General features: G+C 50.0%; 1 protein-coding gene across 4 annotated transcripts in view; it reads right to left on the bottom strand.

Moving 5' to 3' along the window:
* Positions 1 to 26,966, bottom strand: part of LOC105187047 (uncharacterized) — a 47,113-nt gene that overhangs the window by 13,847 nt on the left and 6,300 nt on the right. For 3 of the 4 annotated variants that reach the window (XM_025303290.1, XM_025303288.1, XM_025303291.1), the window contains exons 1-3: positions 7,767 to 8,908; positions 6,412 to 6,704; positions 414 to 551 (exon numbers count right to left, since the gene is read on the bottom strand). In XM_025303290.1, the coding sequence (XP_025159075.1) occupies positions 414 to 551; positions 6,412 to 6,704; positions 7,767 to 7,848 (513 nt within the window). In that variant the 5' untranslated portion in view covers positions 7,849 to 8,908. Of the gene's footprint in view, positions 1 to 413; positions 552 to 6,411; positions 6,705 to 7,766; positions 8,909 to 26,966 lie in introns of those variants that run through there. The other variant, XM_025303292.1, reaches the window with a different exon arrangement.

Below are 26,966 nucleotides of genomic sequence, written 5' to 3'. Positions count from 1 at the left end.
GGGGAGAGAGAGAGAGAGAGAGAGACGAAAGATCCGTCTCACTGCGACCACGTCGAGCGTGAGTGTCCTTTGTGAATTCGGAATCGCCCCGCGTCGACTCGTTGTCATTTTTCCTCCCTCTGGCTTTATCCCTTCTGCTTTCTTTTCCGGCTGCTTGGATGTTTTGTGCGATCTTTGTCCGCGGGGAACCGCGCCTCAGCCGACAGCTGACATTTTGCATTTTGATCGAATGTTTGAGATCCAGCGTTCACTTTGTGCCACACTTTAAACAATGAGCGAGCGAAAACTGGCATGCTCCCTCCGTTATGCTATGTAACGGCTGTCGCCCGGAGGGGGAGAGTCAGAGCGGAGAATCAGCGCGAGTCACCTCACGGGTCCCTCACGGGTAAATTATCGCGGAGGATCGGACTCACCTCCTGAACCCAGGCCTGTTGCTTGATCGGCGCATCCGGCGCGATGGCGACTCTTCCGGCGGTCCTCTGTTTGTACTCGTGAAGAATGGGAATCTTGGAGTTCTTGTCCGCCGACGACAGTACCAACTCGCGTTCTATCTGCAAACGGAAGAGGTTTATCGTTCGCCAGAAGCAGTGATTTTTTTTTTAAACGCGTCATCTCGCGGCTCCTCGTAAACGCGTTGCGTGCGTTCGGTCAGCGATCACTCGTCGAAGTCGAAGAGGCGATAGCAGCGCTTGTCAAACGAAGCGGGGAACGAAATTATCCTCAATCTCGAAGGACTGATGATTTTCTTTTTTTACCAGTAATACAGATATCCTTTTAGACGTCAAACGACGACTCGCCCTACTTTCCTCTCAAAAAACTGACAAATCTCTCGTATCCGTCCGATAGCATTCGTACATCATCTTCATGTTCGTTCATCTTATCGTCGCGATCTTTCATCTCTCAACCTTCCATTCTCTCCCGGGCATTGGCAAAAAGTTTTTCAATATTTTTGTAAAATCGTTCGTCTCACGACGACAAGAGACCCCCGCTTGCGAGATCGCCGACTCGCAACTTCATTTCCACCAGCCCCGATTTCCTCCTCTCCAAATATGCAGTTTCCTGAAACCGCTGGTTTCCGCGAAACCAGCGCGCACCGGCCGGCGCAAATGAATTCTCCTCTCAGCTCACGCGCAACCGAGCGTGCTCTGAAAGGCGCTGTATGCACCTAGCTAAACAGAGCAAAAACAAACGGACGATCTATAGTCGGGCAGACGTCGGCCATCGCCGGGAAATTTTCCGCGGAGGAGCTTCCTCGGTCCGCGCGTCCACGCCAGGTAGAACATCCGTGTCGAAGCGGGCTCGCACGCACGGCACGGCACGGCACGGCACGGCACCGCACGATGATACGCAAAGTGCGTGCGCGGCCGCAACCACCGACAGCGACGTGTGCGTTCGTTGCGTGCGCGTAATAACGCAGCGCGCGCAGAGTAGGTGTCACTGAACTAAACTGGCTGGCTGGCTGGCTGGCTGGCGATCTTACAGCGAGCCTGCCAACGACGCTAGGCATCGCGCTCGGAAGAAAGCAAGCGTGATGAAACGAGCTACTGCCGCGGAAAATAAATGCACGTAGGCAGCTAAGCCCCCTGCATAATCACGCTTGCGGATATATAAGCAAGCCCGCGCTTGCGTAGGTACGCGCAGATATCGCGCGAGGACTCTTTCTCGCTTTCTCGGAGCTCCTCCGAGGCCCTGCGCCCCGAAGCCCGCGAAAATCGGCAATACCGGCCTGGGGTAGGGACTACGTGCGGACGTCCCGTCCGCGCGAGAGGGAAATCCGCGAGCGAAATATTCCGAGGCCGCCGCGCCGCAGCCCTTCGCTCCTGCGGGCCTCCGCAGCGCGCGTGGCTGCTCTGAAAACTGATTAAAAGTCCGGAGACGCGTTGACAAAGCAGCAGGCTTGTTGTTGTTATTATTATTATTATTACTATTATTATTGTCATCATTGTTACTATTAATAAGCGTGTCTCTCTCCTCTTCTCACGAGTCTATATTCTGGAAATTCTGGGCATTCGCGCGAGAGCCCAGCCAATAGCCAATAGCTGGGACGCGAAAGAGCAGCAGGCGCACTTTAATTAACGCAAACCAACATACGGACGAGGGACTGATAACAAACGACGCGATTTGCATATTTAATATTTGACGATTCCGACCGTTTGCTCGCGAAGTTTTTGCCTTCCCCGACGCAGAGGGTGATGATCGAGCGCGCCGGATGCGCGTCGAAATCCGCGAGCTTTCCCGTCGGGATGAGCTTTACGAGTTACGCGAACGTAACACAGCGCGACTGTTAATTTTTCTTCCGCCACTTCGCGACTCTGGTTCGTCCTTTGTCGGCCTGCGGTCGAACGATCCAAACGTACCGAACGAGCACGTTTCTCATTTTCGCAAAGAAGAAAACAGAAAAGATAAACAAAGGCTGTTTTTAGCCGCATCGTCGGGGCAAACCGGCGGACGTGACGTGACGTCACGCGTCGGTGTGTACGCGCGCATACGCACCCGCGCGCGCGTGCACGTTGCGTCATAAAGCTGCAGATTATATAAAAAGCTCGAGCGGGCGCGCGACGATGTTTTGCGGAAGAAATAAAGCGTGCTAATGGGAACTCGGCGTCACGACGTACGAGCGCGTACGTACACGCGCGGTACGTCGGGGCGTGAGCGTCGCGCGCGAGTAAAAATACCGATCGATTCTCGCCTTCCCCTCCCTCCCTCCCTGCCTCCCCCGCCCGCGAAGGGGATAATACCAACGGCACCGGCGACGAACGGGCAGCGCGCGCTCGGATCACTGATATTGGATTCTCTCTCCTAACTGCGGCTTTTACGTCCGGCACTTAGGAGACATTGAATCTTTGATGAAAGATAGCCTCGCGCGCGTAACGGACTTGCGGCTCCTGCGGAGGACGATAATTTCAAACGCGGCGAACTGAATTATCGCGATTCGCGCGTGTCCTCTGGCTCGGTGGAGGAGCCTTGACTCGTACTCGGAGCGGGAGACAGGGGGGAGACGCTCCGCTTTTCTCCAGTCATTTCTCCAATGTAATCTCCCGAGTGCGAGTTCTTGTCCGCTTTGCCCCTTTCCAGGGATATCGCGGTGCATCTCGCATTACGGCCGGAAAACAACCCCCGAGCGATGCGTAATCATTCCGCGGCGACTCGCGCCGTGCTCGGAATTTTCCGCGTCTCGCGCGATTGAGTTTTCATCGCCGAGCGGAGAGCGACGGCGATGAAGCGCGGAGTCGGCTGCAATCGCTCTTTCTCTGTCAGAGGGAGGATTAATGCGTCGAGAGGCCTGCTCCGCAGGCTTTTGTGCCACGCGGCAATTAAAACGCTATAGATCGGGGGACGCGCGCGACAGCGTCCGGCGAAAAAGGGTTAATTAACGCTGACTCGCGCGCGCGCGCGTCGGATATTCGTTTCTGATCAATCGGCTTGACGGACGCGGCGGCGCTTTTAGAACTTTTGCCCTTCGATCGGCCGGGCGCACGGTACGCGCGTGTGAGTGCGTGCGTCTACGTCACGCGATTCAACGGCACCTCGACGGTAGCGGCGGCGGCGGCGGCGGCGGCGGCGGCGGCGGCGAGAATCGACGATGAAGGCGTTGGCGAAAATGACAAAGACGGCCGTTAAGGCGTTAATTCGCGCGCGGCAGTTCTATTCTCAGCCGGCGAGCAGCCGATTCGTGCGGAGAAATACGGTCTATCTAAACAGCTATCGCGCGAACGAGCCCCTCTTCTCCTCTCTTCCTCCCGCTGCTCCTCCCCTTTGCCGACTTCCGGCGAACGGTACGCGCCTCGCGGTATGATGCCCCCTTTGTCTCGACGGAGAACCTCTGAGAACCTTCCCAAGAACGTAACCGGCGCACAACGAACTATTACCGAAGATTTCACCGAGGACCGTGCGCGCTAATTCCTAACGCCGAACGCGGAAGATCAACGCGCGCCGTCGCGCGGTCGCGCCTTATTCGCGTGATTACGCGCCGAGCCGCGCGGCATTCCGCTAATTAGCCAGCACGATGACGAAAGCTCGGCTAACGAAAAGCGGCAGGATGATAAATCGCCGCGATAAGCAAGCGGATTCTGCTTCGGACCTTGCGAGCGGGATGAGATATTAAAAACAAATTACGCGCGTCGAGTGAAATGCTCGCTCGAGAATGATCGAAGAATCAGGATCCTTCGTTGACCGATGAGCAGCGAATCGAAATGTTTTCGAGTGATATCGAAGAGAATGACGGTGAGACGGATCATTCGGTGAACGCTTTAAGAGTTGTCGTCTTTTCAACCCGAGATATATCATTGTGTTGTTAATTGAAGCGAGGAGTGGATTCATTCTGTTTGAGAAGAAAGCGAGCGAATTTTCTCCTTGTTCCTTTTTGTGGCAAGAAACATCTCCGAGAAGGACGAAGCGCGAGAGGAATGAATGAAAGTCGCAGGGTCCTTATGCATAGTTAAAACTTTGCTACGCGAAAACGAGCGCTATCCGTCCGCGAGGCAGAGGTAGAATGAGAGAGAAATACCGTCCGCTCGTAGAGAAAGAAATTATTTATTTATTATTAGCACGGTTTACACACTGGAACTCGATCGTTTATCAGTGGAACTTTCACGTCGGCCTTTTGCGCGGTCGGAGGAATCCGAGAAATAAAATTCTACGCGAGCTTGGCCGCGGATAAAGCTAAAGTTATGCCTTGAATTCCGTGCCCGAGCTTCTTCTCATCGCACTCGACCGCGGCTGGTCGTCGCAAGAAGACGGACGCATCGACGAGCACGCATGAAGGAGTCTCCTTATTCGGAGGACCACCGCGCATTCTCGTCGCATCATCGACGCCGGCCGCCGCGGCGGTAATTGCGTGAAATCGCAAGCCGGGAAATCGCGTGTCGAGTTTCTGCGATTAACGAGCGCCGATCGCGCGCCGAGTGCGCCCGGTCGTGTCTATAAATAACATTTCGAGAGAAAGAAAGTCTGAATCGCCGTGTGTGTGGGTGTGTGTGTGTCGCGCGCGAATACACGAGGCGTCTGTGACGTGTGCGACTTCGGTTGCGACGGCTAACTCATTTGGCGAATTTCAGAAGTAATGGCTTCGCGCGAGAAGGACTGACAAGATTGTCGCTGTTCTCGAATTATTTCACAATTTATGTCGCACCGTGAGACCGCAAAAAGAAGTCATTTCGGAAGTAAACTTTTTTCTGGTGTCTCGTACAACTACACGTACGTATCGCAGTCGCACGTGGGATTAATGCGCTCGGTAGCTCGTTAATTAGTTCATCCGCGAGCACAACCGCGCGTACGAAGCGCGAGGATCCGGGCCCTGGGCCCGGTGAAATTGAAAAGTGACGACAATGAAAACGGTATCTTACCTTCCTCGAAAACCCTAACAAAACACGACACACAATGGCTGAAATATCGACAGAACGCTACGCGGTTTTCGCGTTGCACAAAAGAAGCAACCGCGCGGCCGAGGCAACGTATTAGCCACCGTCATTGTTGAAAAAATGTAGCAATATGCAAAAAGGTTGCATAAAACGAACGCAGCGGAAAGGAGGTCGCACATCGTAATGCGGATACCGGAGGCTGGAATTTGCGTAAAGCGAAAAGCACGGAGGATAAAAAAGGGCGTTTGCTCGGGGCGAGAAAGTATCTAAAGTCGGCACTGTCTGCATTATGCGCGCCGTAGAGTTATTTTTTTCCCTTTTTCGTCGCATTGTTCCTGGTACATACGGAGCGCCATGAAGCAAGCAAGGTGTTGCGCGCCCTCGCGGACGGATAATTAGTGACCTGCTCGTTGCAGCGAAGGTGCGCTCGCTCGAGTCAGTTCCAGCTCGGAAAGCCGAGCGCTGAACTTTCTACGCACGAACGAGGAATTTGAACCGGCTATTCAGCGTGTATCTGAGACTTCGGACGTTCCGCACGTGCACGTGAAATCGATTTTTGTATTTACACGACACGGTCGGGAAATCCGCGTGAAGCACACTCGCGGCGTCTGCACATTACCGTCTGCAAAATCGAACTCGTCCGAATGCGCGATCACCGCTTCGACTTATTCGCGAGCGTCTCGCGAAAGTCCATCCAGTTTTGCTCCACGTCTCTCGACGTCTCTCAATTCTCCTTGCGATTTATGAGGAGCAGAGTCCTCATAAATTTCTTTCGCGCGAAGAGAAGCGTGCTAGAGGGAGAGACGATTCGCCATCGCGTTCGCCATCGGGCCAATCGACGTTACACGTCGCCGCAGATGATGCATTTCCCTAGCAAAATACACACTCGTCCCGATCGCGGGACTAAAAGTTCGCGGAAGGAGAAAAGAGAGAATATCTCCGGAAAGATTAACGATATTGACGGCGAATTTCTCTCGCGAGACACCCCGCGAATAAAGTAAGTAAATAACGCCGTAATTTCGCCGGCCGTGTGCATTATCGCCGCGCTTACCGGGAACTTGCTGCTGTGAGTCTGCAAACTGGCCGCCTGTTGAGCCTGACTCGAACTCTGCTCCTCCCCCCCGTACAAGGGTGGCATCCTGTATTCCGGTGCGAAGGGCTGCCCGGCCGCGGCGCCCCGAATCTGCCCGTTCTCCGTGATGCCGCTTCTTTCCGGGCCGGAAGTCGTCCGCGTCGACCGCGACTCAGCTACCGCCTGCTCGTGCTCTTGCTGACCGTCCTGATTCTTCTGATTGTTCGGCACCGGCTTCGGCGGCGGCACTGGCTTGTAAGGCCCCTCTTCATCTACGAGACAGAGAAAACACGCGAGTTCACGCCATTATCACGCTCACGTTCGTCGCGTCGCGTCGCGTCGCGTCGCGTCGAGTTCGCTTTCCACGTTCGATGCGGTTCGGCGCGGTTCAAAGAAGCGCGGCGAAATCGGCCGACGCGATTGTCGCATGCTACGCCCGACTTTTTCGCGCGTATCGCCCGTCTGCGGCGGAATAAAGTCGCTGGTGAGGGGGGGGGGGGTGAGATAAATATTAATATATATTTAAATATTATTCATTCACCGCGCGCGCGCGTCACATGGCGCATCACGGACGGCGCTGCGTGTCTCACGAATATGTTAAACAACTTGTTCAAACGAAAGAGACGTATCGGCCAAATTGCTATGCATTATGCATAGCTATTATACACTAAACCTACGTCGAGGATGCGTCTTTCGCGTCCTTCCGCGCAAGAGCAACAGCAAGAAACATCCGTTCGCCGCGATGCAGCGAACGCAAGCGCAATGAGAGAGTTCGCCGCGACATTTACAGCGCGATTGTTTTGAAGCCTAATTAAGCTGTTCCTTCTTAAAGCGTGACTTCTCGATCGCTAATTTAGATCGTCGTCGGGCAAACGAAACGGGCGACGCTAATTTCTTCCTCGCCGCGCTCACTCGCGGATTTTACTCCCTACTTCGTAGCCGCGTAACAATATTTCCGACGCGATTACAGCGGAACGGCGCATAATAGCGCCGCTTATGGGTGCGCGTGGATATTGCATTATCAGCGTCATATTATTATATTCTTACGGCGTCCCGGCGGTGCCGCGTTAATCCTGCGAGAAGGTACATCCGTGCAACTAAGTCGTGACTCGCGTAGAGCCTCGCCGTGGCCGCGGGATAAGGATGTGTAAGTTACGTTACGGGCTGATCTGCGGATGGTGGCTCGTGATCATATGAGCCTCGAGCCGTCCATAGTTGTCCATTAGTGAGTCACAGCCAGTTAGTGTGCGTATGTACAACGCGTTTGTGTATACATATATGCATGTATCTATATATATATATATATATATATATATATTCTTTTTTGTATGCACCTTGGTTCTGATTCTGCCGTCTGAGACGATTCTCCTGCTTAACTTTGCGGACGGTGGTGGCCATCGCGTGTTGGCTGACCATTTCTGGACGAATGCTTTCATAAATGCACTTCGGGTCCGCTGTTCTCGCTGTCTCGAGAGACGATCCCACGAACGAGCTATCGATAGTGACGGGCCCCGATCTCGCCTCTGCGGCTCGACATGCGTGTCGCCTTCAGACGATACGTCGCGCTCCCCCTCTCTCGGTCATATCTTTGGCGTCTATTATCTATAATCGTCGCTCCGCTATGCAACACGGACTCTCTCTCTCTCTCTCTCGCTCTCTCTCTCTCTGTCGGGTCCGACAGACGGTGGAATATCACACGTGGTCGTAGCGAGAAACGTGATACGCGCTTGAGGGATTCGAGCAAGGACCACCCAAGAGAGAAGATGCTGATTTTTTGCTCGGATTAAAACTCCTTTCGTCGCGCATCAGGGACGTATTGTTCCTTTTACGCGAGCAAACGGATGAACGATAGATCAGCACGTTTGTCGCTGCCGCATGTTGCCGCGAATACTGAGAGCACACCGGATGCTATTACGAAGCTCGTCGTCGGTCTGTTTTTCATTGAGACGACGCTGTTTACGGACAGTAATTCTCTTTCGTGGGAGCCGGCTTGGCTCTTTCTCAAATCATCCGACACTTATCTCGGATTTTCACGTCACTCGGCTTTTCTCGTGATCCACGCGCTAATTGCAGATATAATCGCGGGACGATGACACGACGAATTGAGGAGAGGTGCGCGTGTCTCGGCTTCGCCGAGACGACTTCGGCGAAGAAATTGGGTTAATTAGCGTTCTTGGCGATGGACTTCCGTTCTCGTCACAGACGAGACCGTCTCGCGCGGCTCTTTTGTCTCGCCCACGCACATGGCATTTCTTCCCGAGGAGAGAGCCCTGTCGCGCGATGTTGTCACTTTCGCGCGAAAATGTATATTGTTCGGCACGGTGAAGACTACCGTGTCTGTTCTTCGCGCGCGGTTACCCGCGGAAGGAAAACGCGTCCGAGGATGTCGACTGTGGAAATAACTCTCCACTCTCTCGTGACGTTCTCTATTCGTCGGACGAGTTTGCGCTGACTAGCCTGAATTTTCAGCGTGTTCGCCACGACAAAAATACCGAGGGAGAAAAAGGAAGAAAACGGTAAACCTCCTTCTCCCCCTCCCCCCCCCGCCCTCCCGGGTGCCCCGGGTTCGATTTTTCAGATGAAAATCCGGATAATTTATCGCGAGTGCATCGCGCGTCTCAGAATTTTTGCGCAACGTCACCGAAATGGAAGTTGACGTGCGCGGTTTCTCCTCGCGAATTTATCGTCTCCTTTCTTCTTCTTCTTCTTCTTCTTCTTCTTCTTCTTCTTCTGCGTTCTCCTTCTCGCCGAGAGAAAACTTCTTCCTCGCCTTGGCTTAATGGCGAGTTTCCTTGCGCGTCTCTCGGCGGTTCTTGTAATATCCTCGATCCAATTTATTCAACCGCTGCCTTGATTACTCGACGATCCTATTTGCTGCTCCCCAAGACTTCCGCTGGTTCACAATAAAACGTACTTTATTTGCGACGATAATGCAAGCCGAAATGGATGTTCCTCTTGTGTGTGCTCTTCTTCCTTTTCCTCTACTTTTTGGCAATCTTCATTAAGTCACTTGTATATTTTCTTTCCGCTTGATCGATCTGTTAGCCACTTTCTCCCCGAACACGCCGTCAAAGTGGCTTCACCGGATTCTTCCGACCGGAGCGCAACTTTCGCGAGATGAACGCGATGAAAAGTCGATAAATACACGAAAAATTCTTCGGCGAAATTCAATCGACATTCACTCGTCGTTGCTCCGTCGAAACTGACACGGGGACGCGTTTAATTCGTGAACTTTCCTCATGAAATCTCACAAAATTCTTCCGTTCGGAGCGACGCCTGTCCACCTGTCGCTTCCTCGTGCTAGCTCACTTCGATCAAGCGTCTTCGTTCCCCGCGGTACTTTTTTATCGCACTAAATATCCAGCTATAAACTGAGCGTCGCAACACACTCTCGAAATCTCGATGCTTTCGTCACCCGATCAACTTTCCACGGAGCGTCGCGCACTCTCGTAGGTTCTTTCCGCGGGCGCGAGAAATCGACGCGAGTAGGTTCTTTCCGCGCGAGCTGCTCGCGTGCGTTCGCGCGAATGCCGGAGCGGGCGGGCGGGCGCGCGCGCGCGCGCGCGGCTTGTCCGAACGGAACGGATTTTCCTCGCGCGAAGAGAGTGCGAGCGACGTGCAGACTTGCAGACGCGTAGCCACCTAAGAACGGCCGTGCCGGAGGAGCTCAAACTTTCCATTGAGTGAACGTCTGGTTCCGCCGTTCTGACTTCACTTCCGGTATCGTCCCACCACGAGGAGTCATTATAGACGCCGGCGGCGGTGGGAGAGAGAGAACGAGGGAACGTGGCGGCGAGCGGAGAGGGATGAACGACGACAACGGGGAGTGATTGCCGGAGCGGGTGAATGAGACGGTTGAAGAGAAGAAGGAGAAGAAGAAGAAGAAGAAGAAGAAGAAGAAGAAGAAGAAGAAGAAGAAGAAGAGAGTAGAGAAACGGCGAGAGAGAGAGAGAGAGAGAGAGAGAGAGAGAGAGAGAGAGAGAGAAGGGGGAGGCAGAGAGGTCGCAGAAGGGACAAGACCGAGACTCGCACTCGGGATAATTTATTCCGTGCTCATACGCGGCCGGGCTCCGCGACGCGCGTCCGACGAATATCAAGCTGCTCGCTCCGTCGTTGCTACCGCCAGCGATCTCCCGATCGCCGATCGTTAGATCCGTAGCCTGGAGAAACGCATACACTCACGTCCGCGACGAATTTTCGTTTTTCGTCCTCGTCGTGATGGATCGCTCGTTTGGATCTTCGTACGTACGTACGCGCGCAGTCGTTCGTGTCGTCGCCACGCCGTGGTCGTCGCGCTTGCCGAGTGAACAACTATGTTACGCGATTCGATCGGTGATTGTGAATTACCCTGTTACTGTCCCTTCCGTCCCCCTTGCGATTTATACCAACGCTGGGCTGGGCGAAGAGAGGAAGGTGGTGATGTTGTACTCGTCACCCCCGCGTTACCGATCGCGAGATATGTGTGTGTCGTCGTCGTAGTCGTCGACGAGAGAGAGAGAGAGAGAGAGAGAGAGAGAGAGAGAGAGAGAGAGAGAGAGAGAGAGAGATATCGCGCGTACGCGCCGCGTACACCGCCGTGCCGCGGCCGCTTCCACAACGGTAGTTTTCTGTATGAAATCCGACGGGATCTAAAGTTTCTTAATCGGATGCTCCGCTATGGTCTAAGGATTAATAAGAGTTTGCGAGAGATTCTCTTATAATTCCTTCCGTGAGCTTAATAACTTGACGAAGTTACCCAGCGTAACGCAAGAAGTTACGCGGGAAGTTTAATCATTTCCGGACATATTTAACTCGATCACGACTCGTGACTTAATCCCGACGTGTCGAGAGACATCTGTTAATCTCCCGCTTGACAAGAATCGACGGTCGATCGGTCGATTCGACGGCGGCGGGCGGCCGCGGCGGTCCTCGAAAATCGGAATCAAACACGGACTCGCGGCGCGCGAATGCAATTTTCGTTCACTGGAATTTCACGGTAAACCGTAATTTGCGCTTACAAATGAGAATGTCGATACCGCGGGATTGAAGTTCTCGGCTCGGAGATACGCGGCTCGTCGATGTGCTGATTTATTAATCCCTTCGGTTCCCGCCACGTCGGAGCCCGCATGCAACGGCGGGGCCCGCGTCGCAATTACCAGCGACAATTTGACCGCGGGGTAACGTTGTATCCGTACCGGCATTACCGGATCGAATTAAGGCCCACGATTCGAGGAAGGAAAAGGAGGAAAGCCCGAACCCCACCGGCCACTTGCTGTACAGTTCGGCGAGATTTCTACCATCGGTAATAACACGCTGCTGCCGCGTCCCGGCAGCGCGAAAAAAGGAACACTAGATCGAAAGGCAGATCAGTGGCCGCCGATTGCGTAAAGAATCATTACCTCATGGGGGATGTGGGGCACGGCGCGGCGACGATAAGAGCAGCAAATCGAGCAGCTTCTCACAGTGACCGCGGAAAGTTAGCCGCGCGCGCGCGCGCGCTCCTCGTTCGTCGATTCGCTCGTTCAATTCGTACCTTCGATCGCGAGCGAGCGCGAGTCGATCCTTCGCGCCGTGCGAGACGCGCCTAACTCGTTTCCATCGCACCTTTGATTTATTTCTAATATACATCGGAATTAAGCAGATCTCACGGCCGCGATTCACGCTTTCCAATTAGAGATAAGGGATTTTAATTGGCGAGCTTCGCAACACCCACCGGTTTCTGTCACTCGTGCGAACGAGAGCCCAGCGTCCAGCGCGATTACCATCCGGGCGAAGAGTCATCCGAGTCGAGTATCGATGTAGACGCGAGATATTTATGCGGTGGCATGATTTATCGGCGTACCGTGTGCGGGGATGCGCGGAAAGTGTCAAAATAATTTCCGCTCGGCCTCGATGAAGAACCAACGCGATTATTATCGCGCTTTTAATCGAGCAGCCGATCAATCGATGGCAATACGTCTGGAATCTTGCTATTTTATTCGCGCTTGCTATTCCTTTTGGTTATCGCGATTGGCGGGGCTCTCTCGCCGGCGGGATTATTATCTTATTATTATCTTCTTTTTCAGCACACTCGCGTCGTATCAATCGGTGAACTCGCGGCTGCTCTTATCGGTAAAACGCGGGTTTCACTTACGCCCACCTGTCCATTTCGCCGGCCGGTCGATTCTAAAGCGCGTCTCTTTGAGCTTTCCCTGCGCATAAATTCTCGCTCGTTGCGCTCGCGCCCCGGGCTCTATAATTACGCGGGTTTTTGCACGCGCGACTCGCGCGGTACTGCCGCTACTTCCAAATACGGAACTCGGCATAGAGCTGTAAGAGCCGCGTGACATCGCGCACGCACGATCACCGCCGCGAGAATCGATTAACGATTCGCGAAGTCGATCGAGAGCCGTCGTCGTCGTCATCGTCGTCGTCGTCGTCGTCGTCCGCAGCCTAGAGCCAGCTATCGCGTACGCGTTTTAGTCGTTCCCTATTTCCTCGCCTCTTCCTTTTTCCGCCGGCGAACCCGTTCGACGGGCGATTCAGCGCCGCGAGTGCGGCCACGCCGATATCCACGTCCGATGCTTGTCGGTCCGGGATTTTTAACGAGTCACATATACTCGCTCGTACTTACCCTTTCGCGGCCGGCTTGATGGCCGCTCGCATCCACTATCGATTTCTGCCATCGAACCTGATTATGCTCGCGCGCGGAGGCGCGTGGAACGCTCTCCGAGATTATATACACGCGGATAGGAAACGCTCTCGAGGGAAGCCCGGGTGGAATCACTCCGTCCGGCAGTGGTTATGCAGTGTATTATAACGTAGTTGCATACAGAGAATGCGTCCGAAGTCGCAATGTCGCTCGCTTCGCAACGAGGGGGCGAGTGTCCCTCGCCCCCGATTTCGATAAGCCTCGCGTGCGCCGCGCCGCGAGAGACCGTAGAGAGACCGAAAATAAGAGACACGTGCTTTCTCGCGAGTGTTTCCTCGCGCACGTTTAGTGCTTCAGGCAGTTACACGCTCCGCGTGTCTGCTCGCGGACCGACCGTTGTATCAATGAATTATATCTGACATGGTGATTGTGTATGAATGTTGTTCAAACAGCGGGACATACGTGGGAAAATGTTTCACGCAACATTTTTATTGCGCTTCATCTGCCTTTTTGATTGCGCTTTTAGATTTTTTAAAAGCTTCACATTTTTCAACGTTTCCGTTCGTTGTTATTTTTATGAATTCTTTCGTAAGGAGGAAACTTTGAAATTTTTGCATTTTCATGGCAGGAAGAGATGAGAGAAAACATTTTTACAGCGTACTTAAGCGTGTATAATAAAATCATATCGTACAGTCGCGCATTTTCAGCGCGCGAAGTGCAAAAGTCGCGCTACAAGTAGTTGACAGACGCGTCGAGTCTGTCCCTCTTTCTGTACTTCGCCCAGACATGACGGGTCTGTAGCTACTTACGAACGTCTCGTCTGTCCCTCTTGTGCGCGCGGTGCTTCGCAGAATTTCCTCCCTTCGTGAGACGAAGAAAAATTCGCGGAAAAGAGAGACAGCTATCGAACCTGCCCAAAATTTTGCAATCGCCGCGGAGTACATTTAATTTGAATGCAATACGTACGCATATTGCGTGATTATGGAAATATTGGCTCGTATATTATTTCGCCAGCGATGGACCTTCATCGGATTAATTTCCGATGGCCGATATCGGCAGAAAATTTGCTGGGGAATTTGCATATCTGCCGTGTGCGCTTACGGGGCGCATTACGGGGCGCGCACATTCTCCAGAATATAAATTATGAAAACATCACGACGGACAGGAATGTTCCATGAATTTTCCATGAATAATGACCCCGTGCTACAATGCAGTCGTACAACTTTCCTAGTGCTGTGTTTCGCCCGCGAGTCTCGTTCATACATCTCTCATCGTGGAAGAAGTTACGTCGCTAATAGTCGTTGCAGCGCGCATTCACGTTGTTAATCTTCCCCTGTACTTAAAAACATGCGACACATCCCCGCGTCGGTTTGCCAATTTCAGAGAGAACGGACCTTATCGATTTTTCAATCGAATTTACGGAATTTAATTATAAACGAGCGGATCCCATTTCGCATCGGCCAAAGTTCACTCGATTATTTACACCCGCCGGGCTGATAAACAACGTGAGCATTTTCATCGGAAGAGACGAAAATTACAAGTCGGACATTCGTCGAGAGAACATCGACTGCAAGATCGCTCGCAAAGAAAACATCTGTTTCTCGACAATATCTGCTGCACTTTTCACGGCGCTCGATTAGTTTACCGCGCTGACGCGCGCGATCAACGGTTGTGCTGGTATTCAATTTTCGACTCGAAGGGCGACCGATTGGCGTTATCAGCGTTCCTCGCATCGTATCGCGTCGCTGAACTATCGCCTGAACTATCGCCGGAATAAAGCACACGTTTTATTCCGTTGGATTTTCGCAAAGCTTTTTTGCCTTTTTTGCCTTTTTCATCCGTGCGGATCGCGCGCCGATCGCGTTCAGCCTATTTAACCGGTTCGCTATCGGCGGATAGCCGACGTCATCGGGAGATCCGCTGTGACGTCCAATGACGCCGTTCGTTCGTTCGTTCGTTCGTTCGTTCGTTCGTTCCTTCATTCGCCGCGCGCGCGCGCGCGCGCGTCCTCTCGCCGCCTCGCCTGCGTTTTATTCATTCTCTTCACCCTTTATCGTCCGCTCGTTACTACGATGCACGGCGTGTACGTGGGAATGGCGTCGGGACTTGGAATAGCGTTCGTCCAACGCCGCCCCGTATACACGCCGCTGTCGCGTTCGATGTCGAGTTTACTCGTCGACATTATCGGCGGCTCTCATCGACTCCCAACGCCGGCGTTCCATCGTGCGACACTCGCCGCTCGAAAAAGAGCGTGCATACAGGGTGTTGAGAAAGCGCCGCCCGGCCGGTTGGTGTTGGACAGAACCGAAAAAAAAAGAAATTCTAATAAACGCGCGCGCGCGCGTCGACCGGCCGATTTTAGATTAGGCCGGTCGACCGGCGACCGAGTCCGAAGAAGCAAAGCGTGAGATCCCCTGTAATTTATCGTCTGGTCTGGAGTTTTAATTAAGTCGACGTTCGGAAGAATAATGCTAATCCGCTCGGAAGCTACAAGTTCGCGTATATGGTTATGCGGCTGAAGAAGCAGCAATTGAAGTCGGTACGGCCAGCGAGGTAAAAAAGTTGCGACATTTTCCACCTTGATGAGTTTCAGCTCGGGTTGCGCGAAAATTGTGCGTTCATGCAGGCGATCGCCATTCGTCGCAAGGTACGTACATCGAAGAGAATCGCCTCAATCTCGTTAACTCTCGCGATTACCGATTCTTCACACTGCAAGAGCACCGTAGCCATCCCATTAAAATTTCTTTTCTACAAAACTCTGTCTTTTGCGCGGTTTTGAAACCCGAGTCTAAAGAAGCAGCCGTTAGTTGTAAAACCGACTGAAAAATCGCGCCGTTTCTCGAGCGTCGCGAGAAATCTCGAATGATGCCGCCGACGCAGCTTTGAAACGCAAAAAGGGTTGAAAGCGTGAGAAATCGTCGCGGCGACGGAGCCGAGCCGCGACGAGCGCTCGCTCGAGAATCGATCGCGCGAGATTCGCGAGATCCGCTACGGCGCGTACGGGGGATTCGTCGCGTTCGAGAGATTCGCCGCCGGCGCCGGTCGCACCTGCGAACGCACGGCATTTCTCAGCACCCTGTACACGCGGGGGCGATCACCGCGTTTACGAACTCCACGCTCACGAGACTCTCACGTAGGCGCTCGTGCGCGATCATACTCGATCGAATCCGCCGTTGGAGTGTCCGCCGAGTGGCGATAATAATGAAATGTCGATGGAAGGCGAAAGAGAGGAGAGCGCGCGCGCGCGCGCGCGAAAATAAGCCACGCTCACACCGTGGGCGTCGCGTCGCGCGTCGCGCAGACAGATTTCGAATGTCTCGTATTTCGCTGCTGGTCGCGCCGATGCGATGGATCGATAGGATTCCTCATCGTCGTTAGGCTTTATTCTCATCGCCATCGTCGTTGCGTGGGCGTGTGGTAACGCCCGGCGAATTTCGAGTGGGTGGTGCGTGTCGCGCACTGCGGTGCGGCGGGCCCTCGTTCCGTTTCCGCCGCGGCGCGGCGCGGCGCGGCGCTCGATGATTCCGTGACTCGGAAATTGAGATTGTCGCCGAATTATTTGGAGGATATTGCGTCGCTCGGCCAAAGAAGCGCGCGAGTAGTCGCGCGGGATGTTACTTAGGGGCTCCGCCGCGCGACGACTGATCGTTCGCGATTCTTTCGGGACGCCTCTCGAACGCGGAATGTTATGTTCTCGGCGACCCACGCGATGTCACCCACCAGCCAGCAGCCAGTTGCTCGCCACCGCTTGCTTGCAGGCTGGGCTCCCATGTTAGCGCACGCTAGTATAACATTCGATTAAATCGTACTCATAACGACGCGTACTTACGTCTCTAACGGTAACATAGCTACAAACGGAAGGTACCTGGACAAGAGACGCGGCGAATACAGTGGTCACACACGTCGTCGCGATGGGAATTGCCGAGGGTGGCGGATATAACTGGCAATAATGGGGGAATGGTAGGTCCACTTTCGGGGCGGGTACTATTGACCGAGGACGACGGTGGACAACGGACAACGGTGCTCGTGAGAAAACACGTCGGACGAGGAAGAGCAGGAGGTGGAGAGAAACGAGGCGGGGCGGGGGCGAGGCAGGGGCAGGAGGAAGAAGAAGAAGAAGAAATGTAGAAACCGATGTGTGTGCGTCACGGTAAAGAGCTTACGTGGTGGTAGGTGGGTCGCCCAAGGAACTAGCCTCCACACTACGAGTGCACTTAGGCGACTCAACCATGCGTGCTTCCCCGCTGCCTCGCGAGCGTCACACAGGTGAGCTGAGAGAAGAGGCGCTCGCGGAACGAGTCCTGGCCGCAGCGAGCGCGCGCTGTGTGGACGAGGAGAAAGAACGGATGGCAAAATAGGAAAAGAGCGAGCCTTTAGCTCGCTAATCGTTGCTGCGCGCTCGTACGCGCCGAGATCGAAAAAGGCAGCGTACGCGCGCACGCCGCGGTGTGTACAGGATGGCTCAAAGTCAGTGTCCACCTCCTGCGGCTTTTCATTCTTTGCGCCGCGACCGCGAAACCGCGAGTCCTTCGCATAGCTCGACGTCTAATAACGGACGCAGCGATCGCTCCCGCCGGCGCTGTAATTTCCTCGTAAGGGTGTTGCGCGACCCTTCGGCTGCAGCATGGAGAAACTATTATATCCAAATAACATACGAAAAACACCTCGTAACGCGGTGCGCGTATTTCGCTGCGTCCGTTCATGGGCGCGTTCAGGTGGGACCATTAGAGGCAACTCGCCGATCCGTATCTATCATTTCCCGTTAACGACTTTAAATATCACCTGCACTCGCTGTCCAGCCAGTCTTTACGCTACGTTGCTGTTATCATCGTAACGTTTGACGTTGCGCTGCCTTATTATATGTATCTAGAACTTGCCCCGGAATAATGAACCGATTGCTTCTCTCTCACTCCATCTCTCTCTCTCTCTCTCTCTCTCTCTCTCTCTCTTCCTCTGTCTTCCTCTCTATAATATTTATTACCTCGCCAATGACGTTGCACGCCCCCGTTATCGCAGCCCCGCAATCGCGCAATATGTGACAACCAAGTATACACAACGAGTCGAGAGAAAAATGCGAGATTTATGATTAACCCATCGTGTGCGTCGAAGAAGAGGCAGACCAGGGCTGAATCGAGGAAACGAATCGCTCTACGCTACGGTGCACTCACAGTCGTTAATCGAAACTCTCTAGACCTCCTCCTTCGCCGCGGGAGGAACGAAACTGTGTCGATACTATCAGTAGGCACCGAAGGGGAGTGAACTGACCGTAACGATTGCCTATAACGATTTACAGAAATATCGATCTTAACCGTTTTATCGGGCGTATTTTATCGTACGGGGGAAAACACCTTCGGAGATAATTAAATTACCATTCGATCTTTTGGGTCTCGTAGCATTACCCAAGGACTTTCAATAGCAGTGTGTTTGACTCTCGAAATTAAATTTCACGCGTGATTGCGATGTACGGAGAGGGAGGGCGGGGGGGGGGAGGGAATTAATTGGGAAATAAATATTTGCGCTGTTGCACTTCGATGAAATGAACAATATTTATCCGTCGTATTTGTTGATGAATTTTAAAAGAGACATTCGACTTGACTCTTCGCGAAATCGTTTACTTTTTTTACCGCTTGTACAATCTGAAAATTCAAACTGTACTCTGTTCTCGTTGAAAATGAGTCGGTTTTAAATTAACAAACGCTTTCGTTGACGGAAGCGGTGAAAAGCAGAATTCCTTGTGAAATAATTGAGACGCGCGCATTAAGCCGACAGAAGGATGGCGACAGGTGGTCCAGTGGTAGGAAATAGAAATTAAAAAAGGAACGAAAATCATCATGACCAAGCATAAATCAAGCATCGTAACTAAGCCCTTTCCAGCAAGCCGGATCCGGGTTTGTTGTTTTGCACTACGCGTCGCTGTGTTACCGAACCGGTTAAATAACTCGTGCATATTCAAATGTTGCACGACGACCACGACAATGATGACAGCGCAACCGATATACCCCGACGCGCAGCATCCGCGCGTTCCTGATGGGCCATTTTCGTTGCCGTAGTAGTTTCGCTTACAACGGGTTAATACTGTACGCTTAATACTACTTTATCCGGCAACGCGCTTTATTACGAACTCATTATAATACAGTAATTTAAGGTCGGTCTTTCGCATGCCGTCTGTGCCGTCCGCGGAGCGGAGTCCAATTATTTCCGCGCGAATTACCTCGGTTCTCGACGAAAACGGTAGGAAATTTGCAGAAAATTGCGAAATTTTGATTAAAACTTCTTAACAAGGTTCTTTGACAGGCTTGCACATTTTTAGAGAGAAAATATATATTATAGAGAATATTGCTTCTTTCCCATCGTGCACATGTATTGTATACTATGATATTTATCTGATTTCATACGCGATACAAAAATGTTATTTACTCAAATATATTTTTCGATTAACTAATTTATTACGAGCGCACCGAATGGAATATCGGGAATCGATAGAGATTCCAATTTAATATCTTCTATTTCAAAGTGTAAAATTGCTTCCATTGCTGTCTAATTTAACTGTAGGGAATGTTCGAGCATATCATCCATCGATTGAGATTCTGATACCAAGAAATGCGTCAAAACGTTCTTCTAATGCAGTTTCCAAAGCAGATATAAATGCATCATCAATAGATACCTTTATCGGTATGATCTATAATTTTAGTTTTCCGACTTCTCGTTAATTTTTGACAACTAGGATTAATTGAAAAAGAAAATTGATGAAAGAAATCGTTATTTTATTTAGAAGAAAAAGCAACATTTTTTGTTAGTCGCTTGTATTTGCTATTTATATTTGAATCAATGTTTCTTGCTACGTACATGGAATAAGCACAGGTACAGGTTGATGACGAGTGATCAGAGAGATTCGCAAAGTCATCATTATTTGTCAGACTAAAACGTCAGTCTAAATTTCAACTCGGGTATATCTTTATTTTCGGCAAGATTGTCAAAGGTCAGAAATTAAGATAAGAAACCTCATGTACAGTAAATGGTTCAACATACAACTGCTACATACACGATGTATCGCTGTTCGTGTTCCGATGTCCTTCCATCGTCCTAGTTTCTCGATTCAACATCCCGCTGCTGGCTATTTCGTCGTGACGAGCTAATTGCTACTAGTGCTCGTATAAGTACGACGTCATCGGAGAAACACGTATTAATTAATAAAGGCAGTGCTGGCAAAAATGAATCTGATGAAATATTTCAAAAGCCGACGAAATGTTTTATCATTCGATAGGAATTATATCGTACTGATGCGTAACATTCGGTCGCGGTGACTTACGCGACGCGCGAGAGTACCAAAACAAGGGGTAAAAAAAGGCGGCGTTCCCCCACCAAACTGCCTACCAGGCATTATACCAGGCAGTAGTAGTTGAGAGATCATAACAATGAACGCTACGGAAACATTACAAACCTTCCGGGCAGTCAATGTTCCTTCAACCTTCGTACTTTGCATTACGCTTCCAATCGTCGAGTAATGTGCGAAGCACGCGTATTTGATGCGTTAGTTATTATCATTTCCGCTGGGTGATCAAAGCATTTCGCCGGCTCTTGAAATATTTAATCGGACTTCCGTCGGTATTGCGTTAATCAACGTGTAAATATCCAATCGAGTCGGATCTCACGCGAGAGTTAGTGCCACAACGGATCGGTCGGCAATCAGGATACTCAGCCGGGAAGCCAGGATGGAAGACGCGGAGCATGAATAGGCGATACCTCGTATACCTCAAGGTATGTGAAATCATTTTACATCTGATATTTCCAATTTGAATGGACGTTTGGCGAACATACCGCGAGTGAAGAGATCGACTCGAGTCGACGTTAAACCGACATTAGTCTGTCTCGTCATTTGACAAATAATTATAGCTTCATGAATCTCTGATTAATCGTTAATTTGCACTTGTGTATTTATTTCATGCAACGAGAAACGTTGATTCAAATAGTGAAATAACGATCCGATGTATGTGAATCCGATGTAATTAATTATGCTTTTAGTGAGAGATCGTTAATAATTTTCAAGCATGAGAATATCGATTCTAAAAAACTTGAAATTATCAGTGTTCCCGTTCGCTTTTGTTTTTGAATTTGTTCGACTTCGATATTTGTAAGCCACATTATTTACTTATATCAATTATTTCTCACACGCTCTTTACAATTAAGGAGATTCTGTAATTAATACGTTGCTTATTGGAATTTATAAATAAAATAAAACCAATAAGGAGAAGAGAATGATCCATTTTTTTAGAAATAGTCGAATATCAAATAATTCTCGAATACGACTTTAAGTCTCTCAACGTACAGATACAGGAAACACCCGTATGCAAATGTAATATCAAAGTAGGACATTAACCTAGTTGAGACTCTTCATTGATCGCAATCGATTCGATCGTCGATCGACAACATCTATATATAATCGACTCGCGTTCATGCGATTGCGAGGTCACGGCGGAGCTCTCCTTTTTCGCGTAGAAATTCTCGGTTTAGTGAGAAAGGCTTTCAGAGTGACGACATGTGCGATCTTCCCTAACGAAATCATTTCGTCCTGGTCGTCTCGCTTCATTCTTTCCTCGCCGCGTCCATCCTTCCGAGTTGCCTCCACAGTACATCTGCCTTATTTTGCTCTTATTCTACAGCGGGCGAGCGAGCGCGCAAGCGAGCAACTCGTCCGCCCTCTCTTGCTCTCTCATCGGTCCCGCTGCGTGCCACGGCCTTTGAATAGCGTCTAGTTTTTGTCGAGCAACTAGTTTTACCGGAGGTTTTCATTCTATCCGCGAGCGCTCGTCCTTCGCGCATCGAGCCACCGTGAAAATTAATTCCGTGCCGCTTCTCTCAGCGCCGTAAAATTCGAACGAAAGTGAGTGATACCTCGCTAGACGTTCGCAAAAACCCCCGCGATTCCGCTAACATTCGCGTGCTTATTAATTGTTCGTTGTCATTAATTGCCAGTGGGCCGATCGCGTACGGCCGAGTCAACAACCGAAAAGGAATTTATGGAATAATGTTTTTTACGTGTCTGTCGACCGATAGAAGATGCGCATAGCGACATTTGAATATATCGTGCATTGCATGTGCGATGCACGTAGCGTTTTCATTAGACATGCATTCGATAATGCATGACAGTCGCAATTATCCTGGGAAATTAGAGACATGATTATTTAATTGTTATTATTATTTGCAGGATAGTGTGTCGCATTTGGTGCGTCTCGTGTAATAGATTTTATCAACGAATACGACAGGTGAATAAGAAGAGAGAGAGAGAGAGAGGAGAGGATAGAGCGGATAGACAACAACTCTTGATGGAAAAATAATTATCCAACCCTCTCGTCTTGTGTTCACCGCGAAGAAGTATACGCGTGATAACAATCGATCGAGATCGAGAGTGTGCCGCGGCGAGGCGTCGATCGTCGAGGATTTTTACGTCCGCGTCAAATGTTAACAGTAATGGACTTTAATAAGCATGAAACGGGGTTACCTTGAGACACGTACGGCATATTAAGCGACAAAGCAAAAAAAGAAAGCCACCCGGCGCGATGTATGAAAGTATCTCCGGCATGCAATCTCTCTCCTCAATCACGTTCCTACTTAATATTTTATCTTCGGCAGTTGCGCCACTGCACCGGAACCGCAGCAACAGTAGTTCGGACGGGGAGATTAACTTCGATTATAAAGTAATATCGAATGGCTATTAAAGAGGCATGTTAATTAACGATCTTCAACCGATCGTCATCGTCGCGACCGCGACGATAACACGAATTCATCCTCGACGAGCTTGCTCGCTCGTCGCGCAATCTCTCCCGGAGAACATATCGCGGTCGCCGCGCATTTCCTCCCGATACATACGGCAGCATTCGAGGAGAGCGGGCGTTTTTCTCCGTCGGTCGTGTAAAAATCCCGGAGAGATTAACGACCATGCGCGCCCGGCTGTAATGCATCGACGTTCTTTTTATTTCGCCGGTGAAATCGTCGGAATCGTCTTGTTTGTAATTCATTTCGTTTCGTACGTTCGACGATACCCGGAGAACTTTTCGAATTGCACAGCTGTCCTAAATAATTGTCCGCAGCTGCGTCGCGAAATAACTACGCGAAGTAATCGCGACTTATTTTCATAGTGTCGAATCCATCGAATTCGTATTCCGACGAAATAAATATTTTCACATCGATGGACCACTTTGCAACGCTTCCGTATCGTATAATAGGAGGATTGTTTTTCTTTTCGGCAATTCTCTCAGGATATAAATTTTTCTATCGGATATCCCGGGCGCGGGTTTAAAGTTTATCGAGGTTAAAGTATCGCGGTGTTCTTCCCATCGATAATAGTTTCAGTATCCTCTTCGCGAACAGTTTTTTAATCGCTTACTTCAAAGCTCCAAAATACGTGCGCAAACTTTTCAGCCTGCTTTCTTGTTCTTATCGCGACTATCGAATTTATGCACGAGGCGATCGTTGAGTATAAGTGGAAATTATGGGTTGAATGCTATTTCATCGGCTTCTTCGCAAGAAATAAACGCGTTCGCTTCTGCCCTTCCTTCTCCCCTCGTCTTTCCGCGACGCGCGAAATGCAAATTTTCGAGGTTAATAATTTCACCGGCAACAAGGGCTAATTGAATAGAGAAATTAACGATTTGCGCGAGCTTAGAGAGCGCGCGCGCGTTCGACGTTCCATCGACGCCGTGAACGCCGGCAGCGATCTCGACCGTTTCGTTTCGAGCTGTAGCTGCGTTTTATCGCGCGTGGAACGTTTCACAGCCGAATGAATTATTAACAGGCAGCGTAGCGTGCCTGTTTAAAAGAAAATGGAGAAAAAAAGAGCGACGAAAGCGACTCATACGATTAATAAACACATAGCGGATGGATACTCCACCGACTGTGCCGGCTATGGACGGGATTCTTTCCTGCGTTTATAGACACGCGTAGCTTCCGGCCGTCCTTTTAAAGTGCGATCTTGGAAATTGCCGGGACTGGTCTTGCCTGTGTTAATTATCGTTGAATATATTAATGGGCGATTTATCATTCCTGGAACTATCTACGGGCTGTGCAATCAGTGTACGTTGCCTGGTTGCTCCAGCGCAATTATGCACGTTCCTTTCCTTTTTTCTTTAATATGAAAATAATTAATGAATTCATCGTGGACATTAATATCGCTCTCGAGCGTAATCGATGTCAATCGACGAAATTCACCCAAATTATTTTGCACGCGCAACTCCGTCTCGCAGGGAGGGGACATTATAGAAAATAAATAATAATTTACGCAACGTAAAATACACCCATTTTGTGGATATGTTCAATCTATCTGCTTTCCACACAAAAAAAATAATTAAACGGATCTTCATTTAGATTGATGAGTATTATTTACGAATTCAGTCGTCGATAAATGCGTTAGCGCATTTGTTATCCAAATTTGGTCCATTTATTCAATGATGATGATAATTGAACATTTTTCGACTCGTTCGTTGAGTTATGTGCATGCGATATCAATCACATTGAGCATACTTTTTTTCCCAAGAGGTAAACACGGAGGAGATTCGCGAATAAACACAGCGAGAAACATTCGTGATCGTCAATTAATTAATAATACATCCAACACGATAGGCGACAAATCTACGACGACGGTGATTAAGATACTAATTGAATAGGCCTGCCTCTCTGGCCAAATGGATACGTATAATCTGAGGACTACGTCTGGAATTAGTAGATTCATTAACGACATACAAAACATTCCGTATTCTCATGGAAAGGCCGAGGAGACAAAAAGATGAAATTAAAAAGCATTTAATTTCGTAATCTCTACTAGCCAAATTGAATCTGCTAATTCGCTACTTCGAGCTCTCGATTCGATTGCGATTTAACAATGAAACAAGTCTTTGGATGGGACGCTCTCCAACATCCGCCACGCACACACTTGCGTAGGTAGGTTATGCCCGGAATAATTTATACACCGTGTTGCACGCGCGGGCGTCGCGTTTCTGCAACCGGCGAGAGACAAAACCGGCGAATTGCATGCTAAGTAGTAGAATATTAAATTTACGAATTCAGAATCTACACACGTGTTACTGAAGCTTTTTATCTTACCTATTTTAATCGATGAATCTTCGAGGACGATATCAGTTATGAAGCAAACAAGGCCAGAGGGTGAACATATTAATTAGCGTCTCGCGGATCCATAGGCGACATCCGGTGGCTTCAGGTTTAACGTAGACCGCCTGTCGTTCATCTGGATCTTGTTTACATGTTACCGCTGCATTTCGTGTTTCCAGCGGTACGCGCGTTACACGCGACGAGTACTCGTGCGTCGTACAAATGAAGCTGGCAATTGCTAATGACTTTCCCTCCCTGCGTCTCTTTCTCTCTCTCTCTCTCTCTGTCGTAGCTACCTCCAGCGCATAGGATTCCCCTCGTCCTCACTCGAGGCCAGCGCAATTCGAGAATGTTCGCGGTCTCTTCGCGACATGACACTCCGTCAAAGTTTTCCGGTTACAAAGCGTGTACGTGTACCTGTCGTGCCGACATTTTGAAATTGCAGAGTGACTCGGCGTGGTGGCGCGAAACCGAGCGCCGCCGAAGATAGCCGAAGTTGACCGAAAGTTTAATCGAACGCAACGATGCACCGTTTTCGCGCCGTTTGATGCGTGCATACTCGCCGATTGTGTTTTAATTTGTCGTGGGTGCAAGAAAATTGGAGCCAGCGTCGTTTCCAGGATGTTCCCGATGCGCTTCCTGACACGAAGAGCTATCGAGATTCGCAGCTGCAAAGCATACGTGAGTACATCGCTACAATCGCAGCGGAATGACTCGACCAACGCGAGCGAAAGAAAACGAACCTAACCCTAACCAAAGACACGTTCGTAGCGTGTCGTAGCCCGTCTTTTCTTGTCCTCTCATTATCTCATTCGATTAAGCTTATCCGCTTGAATTTGTTTATTTAACCCAACCGGAAGTTGATTTCAGAACAGTTTAACCTCCGATAATAGATATGTATTTTCGCGCGTTGTTTATGAATTTTGCACTAATTGTTTCAATCGACCGGTAATTCCAGTTTCTTTTTTGTATATAAGCGTCTCATAAGCGTGATATCGTAGTTGAATATCGTATGAATATTCATGACTGACCATTTCGGTTTCAAATCTAGCGATTCGACCAACGAAACATGTGAGGTTAGATTCTCATCGTGCTCGTCGGTCTCGCTCTGATTAAAACGTTTCTCATCGGACAAGAATGCTTAGTTTCTCAATTCCCGCTCGCTCCACGTTATGAAATCGTCCGCAGAAGATCAGTAAACGCTCGCACGCATCTGCGAATTAACGACACAATACTCATCTTTTCCACGCGCCGGCTGACTTCGCACGACATAATTTCGACATAATGCTCTAACAAGCCGCCGCTGAACAAGAACCAGTCGATTGTCCGACCGCGTTTACGATTACGAGTTTCGTCGACCGACTTTGCGCGAATAATCTGACCGATTTATCTCATCGCGATCATTCTCAAATGCACAACGCGTTCGCTTATTGTAACGTTCATTGCAAGTTACTCGATCATTTTAATGAAATTGATGCGTCTCAAAGCAAAGTATCGGTGGTGATATTTCATAATTAAACGATGTATAGCAAATCTCGCTAGAAATTTTCATTTTCAATCTGCGATTAAACATACGATGCAGCAATCTCCCTCGGAAAATAACGTCGATAGTCGAGTTCAAATTTTTTAGCATACTCGTTGAGCCACCGCTCGTATATTTCGGTTTTAAAATCTTTCGTGAAACAGGCGATTTTCTAGAATGTCCCGGGAATTCTTCGTAACAACGAGAATAATTTATTTACGAAGAAAGAAAAAAAGATAGGTTATTGCCCATTTCTCAAAGGTACGTGATGATGTAACTCTAAAGAACGCCTTTCGATTC

This window comes from Harpegnathos saltator, unplaced genomic scaffold, assembly GCF_003227715.2.
Source record: "Harpegnathos saltator strain DR-91 unplaced genomic scaffold, Hsal_v8.6 scaffold539, whole genome shotgun sequence".
Lineage (NCBI taxonomy): Eukaryota > Metazoa > Arthropoda > Insecta > Hymenoptera > Formicidae > Harpegnathos > Harpegnathos saltator.
Note: the sequence above shows the minus strand (reverse complement) of the source record. Positions and strands in the feature narration are given on the sequence as shown.